General features: G+C 41.2%; 2 protein-coding genes across 2 annotated transcripts in view; both read right to left on the bottom strand.

Moving 5' to 3' along the window:
• Window positions 1-2,389, bottom strand: part of LOC116385525 (transmembrane protein 184C-like) — a 6,335-nt gene extending 3,946 nt beyond the window's left edge. Inside the window, exons 1-3 of the mRNA XM_031851057.1 lie at window positions 2,133-2,389; window positions 917-1,072; window positions 47-177 (exon numbers count right to left, since the gene is read on the bottom strand). Coding sequence (XP_031706917.1) covers window positions 47-177; window positions 917-1,033 — 248 coding nt within the window. The 5' untranslated portion in view covers window positions 1,034-1,072; window positions 2,133-2,389. The remainder of the gene's footprint in view (window positions 1-46; window positions 178-916; window positions 1,073-2,132) is intronic.
• A 323-nt stretch (window positions 2,390-2,712) lies between these two features.
• On the bottom strand, window positions 2,713-9,718 carry LOC116385814 (endothelin receptor type B-like). Its single transcript, XM_031851550.1, has 8 exons — window positions 9,351-9,718; window positions 7,716-8,531; window positions 7,070-7,197; window positions 6,366-6,564; window positions 5,164-5,316; window positions 4,942-5,075; window positions 4,687-4,795; window positions 2,713-3,513 (listed from the first exon to the last, which is right to left on the bottom strand). Exons 2-8 carry the CDS (start codon window positions 8,340-8,342, stop codon window positions 3,415-3,417), a joined length of 1,449 nt encoding a protein of 482 aa, XP_031707410.1. The 5' UTR covers window positions 8,343-8,531; window positions 9,351-9,718; the 3' UTR covers window positions 2,713-3,414.
• Between the last annotated feature and the right edge of the window lie 2,381 nt (window positions 9,719-12,099).

The raw sequence follows: 12,099 nt of genomic DNA on the forward strand, positions 1-12,099 counted from the left end.
GATGAAGCGACGCGGTGTTTACCCGATGAAGCGACGCGGTGTTTACCTGATGATGGGCCTCTGCAGCTCCGGCTGGGTGAAGTGCACGATGTGCTGCAGGATCCCCCACAGAGAGATGGGGATGGTCAGGAAGACGAACACGCCGGCGATGAACCAGGCTTTACTGTGAGTCCCAACCTGGACGGAGACGAAGAGACACACAGAGTCAGTCACAGTCTCTACTTAGATGTTTATTGGCAACAATAGAAACAAAAAAACTAAACAGAAGGAAAACTGTTTTGTCTTGTTTAAGGTTCATTTCTTCACATTTCATTCCAGTTGAGCTTCTTGTCGTCAGTTTTTCCAATTTAAAACATTGACAACATAAACTCACGGTCACCGTTCGTCCTTGTATTTGTCGTAGCACTTTACATACCACAGAAACTGCAGTAAAAGTACTAATACCACACTGTGAAAGTACTCTGCTATGAGTAAAAATTCTGCATTGATGATGTTCCTTCATTAAAGTTTATTCAGTCAAATTTAAGTAAAGGCAGCACATATATTTTAGAAGGGCTGGAAATAAACATTATTGTCATTGTCGATCAATCTGTTCGTTATTTTCTTGATTTAATTGATTAGTTGTTTTCTCAATAAAATGTCTTGTTTTGTCCAAAACTCTAATATATTCAGTTTACCGTCACTGAGGAGTAAAGAAACCAGAAAATATTCACATTTAAAAGCTGGAATCAGAGAATTTAGACTTTGTATCGCCAGAAAATGACTCAAAACGATTATCAAAATAGTTAACAACTAATCGATTAATCGTTGCAGCTTTATTTCTAAGACATGAAGCTCCTGAAAGCACCAGGTCCTCTCCTCCTGAGTGGAGCTGGAGGTCCAGCTGATGGTGACGGAGGTAAAGATGGAGGCTCACCTTGTCTTTCTGCAGCTCCCAGATGCTGAGCGGCAGCACGGCCACCAGCAGCAGAGCGTACAGAACCAGAACCAGCGGGCGGATCCACCTCCTCCACTCCGCACAGGAACACGGCATCACGGCTGCTTCGCCCTCAGCGACGACTACAGGCACATCCTGGACCAGTGAGCCGGGGCGGGGGGGGGAGGGGGGCGACCAATCAGGTTATCAGGATTTATTTACTATTTTTTTCTTCTTTTAAAGGTGCATCATCCAGGAATGGTAAGTAAGTAGAAACATGTGGGAGAGTTTGTACGATGCTCTGGTTCAGAACAACAACAATATTTCATGTTTATTTTAATAAATGTTCCCAGAGTCTCTAACAAAATACAACCCAAACCCAAAATGTGATATTTAAAGCAATATTTGTCGAAGTGTTAGCACAACCTAGCTAACAAAACATAGCTTTTATCAAAGTAGAAATACATACATTTAAATTTGCTAAAATTGGGCCGCAGTCTAAAATACTTCCCAAATTAAAGTAGCTTTATTAGTATTTTTTTCACATATTTGAGTGTTAAAATTCACTGAAATTAAACTAATAACTAATACAAAATAATGTATTATTAAAGGGATGAACACATTAATCATGCAACAATAATTATAATCCAATAATATAATTAATATTGTGTATTATTATTTTATTAATATACAAGTACATTTTGAATGATGGACGAGTATGTATTTACTGTGTTGTACTTTACTTAAATAAAACATGTTTAAAGTGTTTATCGCTCATTTTTCATCCATTAAAGTAGAATATTTCTCAAGAAGAGCTTATTAAACACACTTTTGCTCATCAACGTACATTTTAACAATATATTAAAGTACGTTAGGCCTGCTGAATATTTAAACTCGATTAAACAGACTGTTTAGCTCTATATATTATATTATATTATATCCATATTTGTATGACACTAAAAAAAACTAACATCATGTTCAGGCCTAATATTGCGAAGTCATGGAGGTTAAAAATATCATTAAATTCTACATAATTAACGTAAAACCCGCACTAAACGCAACATTAAACATGACGTATTGCATATTAGTATTAGTGTATTTTTCGGGTGAAAATATAAAAATATGGAAATATTTATCGAATAGAGGGTTAAAACAGACAGTTACAATAAAACACGTGATAAAATATATACATAAATAATATATAAATATTTGATACCGTTAAAGATGAGGAGCGACGGTTGGTTTGGTTTTAACGCCCCGGTAACCGTTTCTGTTACCAGGCAGCGCGTCCGTCCTCCGACTGAGCAGAGACCGTCTGATCCGCTCACAGACCAGGACCCTGAGGACCAGGACCCAGATCGATCTAGTCTATCCGGTATTCTTCCGTTTTTTCCGGTGGTGGTCACCCTACCGACGCCCAACCGTCGGTGTCCGTGTTCAGTCCTCCGCGTGACGAGGATCTCTCTCTCCATCAGTCACGTGGTTGACAGGAAACAGCCCTCAAATCTAATTACCTTCATTTTGAATTAATCCTCACAATGCGGCCACTGTTGTTTTAATATCCATTCATTTATATTACGTTTTATTCCCAAAGATATTTAATAAATAGTCGGAAGTAAACAGGAAGTCGCTATTTTACTGCGACCCTGAATGCACCACGAAACAACAACAACAACAACAACAACAAAGATGACTGAGAATTGGAAGAAGTCCTCTCGTGTTTTCCTAGAGGGTAGCAGGGACAGTAGCTGGACAATGAATGAGATCATTCACTCACACGTGTGTGAACAAGTGTGTAAGAGCTTTGAGAATATAGATTTATTGATAAATACAAATATGTAATTGAAATGTTTTTAACTCGATAATAAGACACAAAACTCATAAATAGTCGGTGATGTCAGAGCATTAGTTCCTTCCACTTAAATAAAAACATGTCTGGACAACTTCTGACCAGATTTAAACTCCTTTATCTCAACGTTACCAAATATATTCTTATATCTTCAACAGTTTGTGGGATGTAATGAACTGTTCAGCCTCCAGAGGGCGCTAGATCTGTTCCTAAACTCCAGACTGGTTTAATCTCTTTACAGGCAGAGTTACAATGAATACGTTACATATAAAACATAATAATAGATGCACAATATGGACACCCAAACATTACAACAATATGTGATCGTTAGATCATTTGATCTTCCACACCAAACTGGGTCAAGAACATGTCTTTAAACTACTAAACACATGACTCACCGTGCTATTATTGTTGTTGTTACAGGCTAACATGTTGTCTTAATAAATAAATAAACATAATAAAGTTTAAAGAACTAAAGTGGAAGAAAATCAACCCCAGACCAAAAGTACACGACAGTATGCTGTCCACCATATAGTCTATGTAATATATCACCATACAATAACTCGTCTGTAGTATAATACAGTATTCAGAGCTGAATGAAGACACAATGAAAAGCTAAAAAGTGAGCGTATGGACACAGAGGTCTCTCTCAGTGGTCAGTGTGTTTGTACTGCAGGCTCGTCCCGTGGTGGAGAGGCTGCATGCTGTTGGGGAGAGAGCCAGAATAACACCAACAGCACAGACAGGACTGCAGAGAGACAGACAGACAGACAGACAGACAGACAGACAGACAGACAGAGAGACAGAGGGACGGAGAGACAGACAGACAGAGAGACGGAGAGACAGACGGAGAGACAGACAGAGTTTGATTAGAGGGGAACTCCAGGGATTTAGTCGTGCACTTTCATTGAGTTTAAACTGAAGATTTAAAGAAGAATCACGCAACAGAGGCCCAGATGTCCTAATATTTACTCTAACACCTGATCCTACATTTCCCATAATGCAACATTTCCTTTGACCTTTTTTTTCAAACTGCACACCTCCAGTACGTGATGCAAATGATCACAAATCTAACTTTTTATGATACAGAAGAGAGCTGTAAGAATAATTTAAACAGATGTGTGAACAAACCAACATATTCTTAATAAACTCACACGCACTCAAATAAAAAATAATATGGTGGACTTTAAAACTGCACATTTAATGTATAAAATACGATAAAAGATGCTTCCAGACTGAGTCTAGAAGTGTTGTGAATTAGATTTAGTGATTCTGAACTAAGTTTACAAAACATTTTTTTTTTTACGTTTTTTTTAAAAATTAGTAATAATCTTTTTTTTTTCTTTACTTTCTTTCCGCCAGCAAAAAAATATTATTGTTATTTTTTTTTTTTACTTTTTTTTTTGACTTTATTCGAAAAAATATATATATTAAAAAAAAACTTTTTTACTTTTTTTTCCGCCAGCAAAGAAATAATAATAAGAATTTTCTTCTTTTTTTTTTTTTGCTGGCGGAAATGGGCTTCCATTGTTTCCACACGTCGTCCCGGAAACAATGGAACAGTGAATGTTCCCAAATATTCATTCATTGTTTACTAAAGTTTAGTGCTAAACAGGAAGCAGAAATACGAACGGTGAACACAAATGTCAGACTTTAAAGGATTGTTTCCACTCGGTGAGTACACTGCCCTTCATGTGTAAAGCCGGTGGAGTGCCCCTTTAACAGACATGTCCCTGGTCACTTCCCACAAGTCCTTTTTATCAACAGGTCACAACCTTCCCTATGTTTATCGCTCCCACAACGTTTATCTCTTCAGTCTGTCTTTGTCTCACGACCTCTGACCCCGTGACCTCGTCGTGATGTCACGCTGACATTCACTCGCACCCGGAAAGCACGGCGACGCTTGAGTTTAGTTGTTTACCTTGAAGCAGTTTTTGAACTTCTTGGAGACAAAGAAGAGGATTATGGGATTGATGCAGGAGTTGATGGTCGCCATGTTGATGCTGAGGTAGTCGAGCACCAACAGGAAACTGCAACCACAGAAGAAGAAACGCATGACATCAGCTGTGGGAAGTATTCAGATAATATACTCAGGAATGGGATGAAAAACATCATCCGAGAAGTATTATTTGCATGTTTTTTGTGAACGTGTGTGTCTCCCCTCCTCCCATCTTACTTTAACAGTTGGCAGCGGTGTGCATCATGGGATTTGTAGGCGTTCCTCTTCAGCAGGCGACTCAGATGAAGTGGAAACCAGCACAGAGCGAAGATCAGCACCAGGCAGAACACGGCTTTAGCTACTTCTCGACGCTGCGGAGAGAGAAACGAGAAGGTGAACATCAAACACGCCATGTGTGTGTGTGTGTGTGTGTCTGTGTGTGTGTGTGTGTGTGTTTACCTGCTTCAGGTGTTCACTCAGAGCGATCCTCAGGCTTCCCTTCTGGTGTCGGAGCATCTCGCAGGTCATCAGGCCGTAGAAGACAGCGGAGCAGACCAGAGGCACGCAGAAGTAGAAGGCGAACAGCCACCAGTCCTTTGCATCCCGGTAGAACTGGAACACATTTACACACGTGTGTTGTTTTATACTTACATCTCAAAATGTTTGTCGAAGCGTCAGAATCTTTAACCATCAAGAACTCAAGGAAACCCTGTGAACTCCAAACATCTCCATATCACCCATAAAGCACTGAGTATGACCTCAGTATGAATCTAAAAGTGTCTGGTGACATACTACAGTATGCAAACACTGGACACTATGCCGGCATAAATCTCCCACAATGCAATGTGGTAGTGACGACCACGTTCATATTCTAAAATCTCTGAGAACACAGTAGAACCTTCAGATGGTTCTTGCACATTGTAGAACCGCTGGATCGGGATCTTTGTTTGGAACCAGGTTCTCAGTAGACATCCTCGGTAATTTAACTCAAAGATGTAAAGACAAGAAAGAACACATCTCAGTTCTTGTGTTTAATCCAGCCGTGATCTGCAGACGTAAACAGGAAATGATGTTCTAAACCGTCCGAGTTAAAGAGACCTCGCCCTGAAAACACAACAACAGAGCGATCACGGGAACGGACCAGAGGGTGCAGTTCCTGTCCCCACGGAGACCCTCCATCAATCAGATGGACCGGGACCAGGACCCAGACCCCCCAGACCCCAGACCCACCAGACCCCCCAGACCCACTCTGTGCCTTTACATATTCAAATTCAGATCCTTTACTACAAGTACAAGTACTAATACCACACTGTGAAAATACTCCACCATGAGTAAGAGACCTGCATTCAAAACCTCAGTGAAGTAAAAGTAGTATCAGCATAATCTATATTCAATATTCCTGCTGCATTCATGTGTATGTTTCATGTTTTTAACTAGTTTAATTTACATTAATGCTTCATATTATATTACGTCATCATATGTTTGCATGTATGTAAAAAGTCAGCTACTAGAAATGGAAATACTCAAGTACAAGTACCTCAAATATGTAGCTAGAGTACTAGAAAGTAAAATCCCTCCACTGTGTAGTTGTTGTTTTGTGACGGTTTGAAGGTGAAGATATCAACACACGCGCGCACACACACACACACACACACACTCACGGTCATGAAGGGTGTCTTGGGCTGCAGCATGCAGGTCTTCATGGTAACGTTCCGGTACTCGAAGGTGACCATGTCGAACCCGACGGCCTCCGGCACCGCCAGCACCGCGGACAGCAGCCAGATCGCCACGATCTCCACCGCCGTCACCGTCGGAACACCGGTGCCCTGCACCCGAGACCAGGACGCCACCGCACGATACCTGCACACGTAATTATTATTATTTATTGCACCATGAAGTCACCTTATCCTTTCTAATTAAGTAATTATTTGTAATTGGATGATAATGGGCTGTTTTTGTTGTTGTTAGCAGCATGAATGTTTGTTATTGTTCCATATCTCTTTATTTTTAAAGCTGCATTCTCTCTAGTGACCACCAGGGGGCGACTCCTCTGGTTGTATAGAAGTCTATGAGAAAATGACTCTACTTCTCTCTTGATTTATTACCTCAGTAAACATTGTAAACATGAGTTTATGGTCTCAATATCTAGTTTCAAGTCTTCTTCAATACAGCATGATGTTTATTTAGTACATTATGGTCCATTTAGAGTCACACAGACCATAAAGCAGGGGATGCTTTAGGGCGGGGCTACACGGTGGGATCTGACTAAAATGTCAAACTATTCCTTTAAAAGCTACACAATGACCGTGTGTGTGTGCGTGTGTGTGTGTGTGTGTGCGTGTGTGTGTGTGTGTGTGTGTGTTACCTGTCCACACTCAGAGCACACAGGTTGAGGACGGTGATGCCGACTGAAGCTTTCTGCAGGAAGGGAAACAGCTTACAGAGGAACAGACCGAACACACTGTCGGCAAACGGCCACCGCATCGCCAGGAGCTGCACACACACACACACACACACACACACACACACACACACACACAGATTAACATGATATCACAGAGTGTCTGTGTGTGCATTATCTCAGTCAGTGGGATATTTTAGTGCCATTATCAGTGTAACACTCAACCTCCTGACTGAGACACACAACACACACACTGCTACCACTGGGAGAGGGTTTTCTGTCCCATGATGCATTTCTGCACCCATAAACTCACAAAGTACCGCCAGTTAATGATTATAGAGTCTTTATTTTATGTTTTCAGCAACTTTAATTGCTTTTTTCAAGCATAAAAACACGAGAGTGAAAGTGAGATATGTTGGATTTACCAACTTTCACAGAGATATAATAACCACAGCTATCATTTACAAATATTTTGAAAGAATGTGCTTAACCCACGGAATGAGACACTTTATTTTAAATATTTAAGTGTTTGACGCATCATAAATATGAATATGTATCTGAAGTGAGGAGCAAACATGTAAATACACTCTGACACACTGACGCTCTGTACCTTGTAGACGTTGATCGGTATGTCGATGGCGATGTATATCAGGTCTCCCAGAGCCAGACTGGCTATCAGAGCGTTGGGTCCATTCCTCATGCTTTTATTTTGGCAGATAATCCTCAGCATCGTGGCGTTTCCGATGATCCCCACGGCAAATATGAGGCAGGACAGCACCGTGTTGATGTACTTGAAGGCGGATTTTATGAAGGTGTTGTGCAGGCATCTCGGGGGCGACGGCGGGCGACCACGAACCATCAGGGTCGAGTTGGACGACGACGAGTGAGACGGAGGCTTCCTCTCGTGTTTGTGGTTCGGCTTGTTCACGTGCTTCGACTTCACTTTCTCCAGAGAGGACGGCGGCTTGATCGCGGTCTCCTGCACCAGATGTGGCTCCCCGTCGGAGGCCGGGGCGCGATGGTCGGGCCCCAGAGGCGGGTCGGTGCCGAGGAGGTCAAGCAGGGGCGACGGGTCTGACGGCTCGGATGAGAAGTTACTGCGGCATCCGACCGGTACGACAAACGCCAAACACCAGGCGACCAGCAGCGCGGTGAACATGGAGGGAACCCTGGAACCCGACCGGGGTCCCATTCTGGAACCTATTACAGAAACGGTCCCGGAGCCTCCTGAACCCATTCAGTGGAACTCTAGAGCAAACTTTGGAACCTGCTCTTGTATCTAGAACGTATTCCGGATCCAGTTCCAGATTTCAGAACCTCTTCTTAAACTCCACGGCTGCAGGTTCAAGAGGATCTAGAAGTTCTCCAGGTGGATTGTGGTGTAGAAGGTGTTCCGGGGTTCTCTGATTGATTCGGTGTTCCGGGGCTGAGAGCAAGATAAAAGAAAGAAAACACGGCTGGTTAGAAAGCTTTGCAACTTTTCAGAATGATAAGACTTCCAACTTGTCAAGTACAGATGCTTGGTTAGTAATTCCAACGTAAAAACCCACTCATCTGACGGAGTATAAAGAGTGAGATGGTCCACATTGGGCGGGTGGAAGCAGAGATCTCAGAAGTCTGAACTTACTGTGTCTTTCTAAACTCTGGATACCGTTCATGACGAGCAACACTGAAGCCTTTAAACCTCTGTTCTCTGAGTTGTTGGACTCTCTAGCGTAGAGGAAACACTGACCTGTCATCACCTTTCAGCAAACAGTTGCCTGCTTACACAAGCTGCAGATACAGAGCAAAACAAATCCAACATTCTCTCTGTTTTTGCTCCGTTTTTGGTCCCGACCAACACAGAAACACCAGTTCTTTAGAGCTTCTTCTCTGAAAATGATGCTATGAGAGCTCTAAAAGTGAACCAGACCAGTAGAGGATCGGGCTGGACAGATACACAACCAGCTTAAGTGACGCTGAAACATAATTTAATCTACTGTTCGTATAAAGTTATTAATTATAGCTCATATTTAATTTCCCTCCTTACAAAACCTAAACTATCTGCTGTCTGTGAGCCTTCATCATCAAACCACATCGTTTCACTTCAAATAAACTTCAACAATCTGTTCTAGTGATGCCTTTTATCATTGAAATATATTCTTCTGTTGATTCTCTCTTGAATCTTGGAGAGAATTGTAGAATAATTTCACTCAGAATTCAAGTTGCATCCGGTGACAAAGCAAGAGAATGTGTTTAAATCCACCTGTTTGTGATTCCGTCTTCTTCTGTGGTTTTTACTTCAATTAAATCCTTCCAAAGTCTTCACGTCAATGTAAACGAGAGAAGAAGAAGAAGAAGAAGAGTGTGCTCGTCCTCATCGAGACTGAAGTGAAGAAGTCAAACTGATGAAGCTCAGCTCTCTCCTCTCACCCCCTTCTCACTTTTCTTCCCCTTTGTCGCCCCCTTGTCACCTCCTCCCTCCTCGCTACAGTGGAACATCTTGTAAACACTGAAGTGACTGAACTTTTACTATCCGACACACACACACACACACACACACACAACTTTTCACCCATTTCTTCCCACTTACGAGTTCGTTTATAAAACGAGGTTGTGGAAATTGAGGCAGTAAAACATGTGACTTTACTGGAGTGTTTGAACACAGACTCGGTTTTCTGTACTTTATTCTTTCTGGTTTAAAGATATTAAGACTTAAAAAGCCGCTCATTAGATTTATCAAACAGAAAGCAGAACTAGAAGATGTGATTCTTTATTTCTGTCTAGTGAGATGATGCTTTCTGTCTCAGTACTCAAGTACTGTACTTAAGTACACATTCAAGTACTTTTACTTTCCTCGAGTGTTTCCAGTTTCTGCTGCTTCATACTGTTAATATACTCATACTCAATATTGTACTTTTTACTACAATTGTCTGTCAGCTTTAGTTACTTTTGGATTACAGTTTTTAATCTGTCTGTCTGTCCAACTGTCCATCCTTCCATCCGTCCATCCTTCTATCCTTCTATCCATCCTTCCATCCTTCCATTCATCTGTCTGTCCATCTTTCCATCCTTTCATCCTTTCATCCTTCCATCCATCCTTCCTTCTATCCTTCCTTCCATCCTTCTATCCTTCCATCCTTCCTTCCTTCTATCCTTCCTTCCATCCTTCTATCCTTCCTTCCATCCTTCTATCCTTCCATCCTTCCTTCTATCCTTCCTTCCATCCTTCTATCCTTCCATCCTTCCATCCTTCTATCCTTCCTTCCATCCTTCTATCCTTCCATCCTTCCATCCATCCTTCCTTCCTTCCTTCCTTCTATCCTTCCTTCCATCCTTCTATCCTTCCTTCCTTCCATCCTTCCATCCTTCTATCCATCATGACCTCTTGCTTCCTCTCAGACTGACTCTAGTTCAGTTTGTTTGTTGCATTAAAGGCAGAAATAAACAGATGAAGGCTGTACGTGACTACGATCATGTCGCCAGATAAAGACTTCTCTCTGACACACACACACACACACACGCACACACACACGCACACACACACACGCACACACACGCACCCTTCAAACCTGTTATTATTATGATGCTAGCCAGTAGTAATCACAAAGGCAGAATGTGTTGCTGTAGTTGTATGTGTAGCAGCAGTGAAGTACTTCTTGTTTCACAGTGACGGAGCACAGAGTATTTATCTCTACATGTTAACTGGACTCTGTCCTCACCGCACAGATGAAAGGAGATGTATTGCATTTGTGAAGAAGCTTTTCATTTGAAGCAGAAACACAGACGACTTCATGACGACCGACTGCAGCTTTGTTATCTGGTGGAAGTTTAGTTCTCGCCGGTCGAAGGACAAATTACACTTTGAGCTAATTAGAACGAGCAGAAGGACCCAGAGTCTCGTTAACAGACAGGAAGCGGCTCTCTGGCTGCTGCTCGTTTTCACCCCGAACATGAAACGTTATTAGAAACTCTGCGACTCTTTGATGAGAAGAATGAATATACGCCACAAAAGCACAGTTTCCATCCCAGCTGTGGTGAGATCTCCAACATCTGCAACAGCAGCAGTCCTCGTGCACGTTTCACCGTGACGTCTTCTGTTTAACTTTCTCTTCTGCAGCTTTTATGTTTTTGCTCTTTTGTAACGTTTTCTCGCTCTGTATTCACACGCAACAGACAACGAAGAGTTAAAACCTTTAGTACACGTTTGATTAACGTTACTAAAGTCTGAAGTCCACGACACTTCAGACTTTTTAAAGTTACTTTAAAAACTAAACATTTTTTACACAAAACATAGAAATCTATTTATTTACGATTAGTCGATTAATCAGAATGAGGAAATGTTTAATTTCAGCAACTTTTTATGTAAATCATTAGTTAATAGTTCAAAAGGAACTTATTTTACATTAATGCACAAGTAATAACAATCTAATGATATAATATATATTAGTACAACAGTCACAGTTTGAATACTTTAACTCTATTTTACTGATTATACTGACTTTCACTGAAGGAACGTCAAGTTTTTGTACTGTGTGGTATTAGTACTTTCACTAAAGGAACATGAAGTATTTGTACTGTGTGGTATTAGTACTTTCACTAAAGGAACATGAAGTATTTGTACTGTGTGGTATTTGTACTTTCACTGAAGGAACGTGAAGTATTTGTACTGTGTGGTATTAGTACTTTCACTGAAGGAACGTGAAGTTTTTGTACTGTGTGGTATTAGTACTTTCACTAAAGGAACATGAAGTATTTGTACTGTGTGGTATTTGTACTTTCACTGAAGGAATGTGAAGTATTTGTACTGTGTGGTAGTAGTACTTTCACTGAAGGAACGTGAAGTATTTGTACTGTGTGGTATTTGTACTTTTACTAAAGGAACATGAAGTATTTGTACTGTGTGGTATTAGTACTTTCACTAAAGGAACATGAAGTATTTGTACCGTGTTGTTAGTACTTTCACTGAAGGAACATGAAGTATTTGTACTGTGTGGTAGTAGTACTTTCACTGA

The sequence above is a fragment of the Anarrhichthys ocellatus genome, unplaced genomic scaffold (genome assembly GCF_004355925.1).
Source record: "Anarrhichthys ocellatus isolate YVR2014 unplaced genomic scaffold, GSC_Weel_1.0 scaffold11, whole genome shotgun sequence".
In the NCBI taxonomy this organism is placed as follows: Eukaryota; Metazoa; Chordata; class Actinopteri; order Perciformes; family Anarhichadidae; genus Anarrhichthys; species Anarrhichthys ocellatus.

Coding starts and splice junctions, on each gene's coding strand:
- LOC116385814 (XM_031851550.1), bottom strand. CDS start 8,342: ATGGGTTCAGGAGGCTCCGGGACCGTTTCTGTAATAGGTTCCAGAATG. Junction 6,565..7,069: donor TGTGCTCTGAGTGTGGACAG/GTAACACACACA, acceptor TTACGTGTGCAG/GTATCGTGCGGTGGCGTCCT. Junction 5,076..5,163: donor TGAGTGAACACCTGAAGCAG/GTAAACACACAC, acceptor CTCTCTCCGCAG/CGTCGAGAAGTAGCTAAAGC.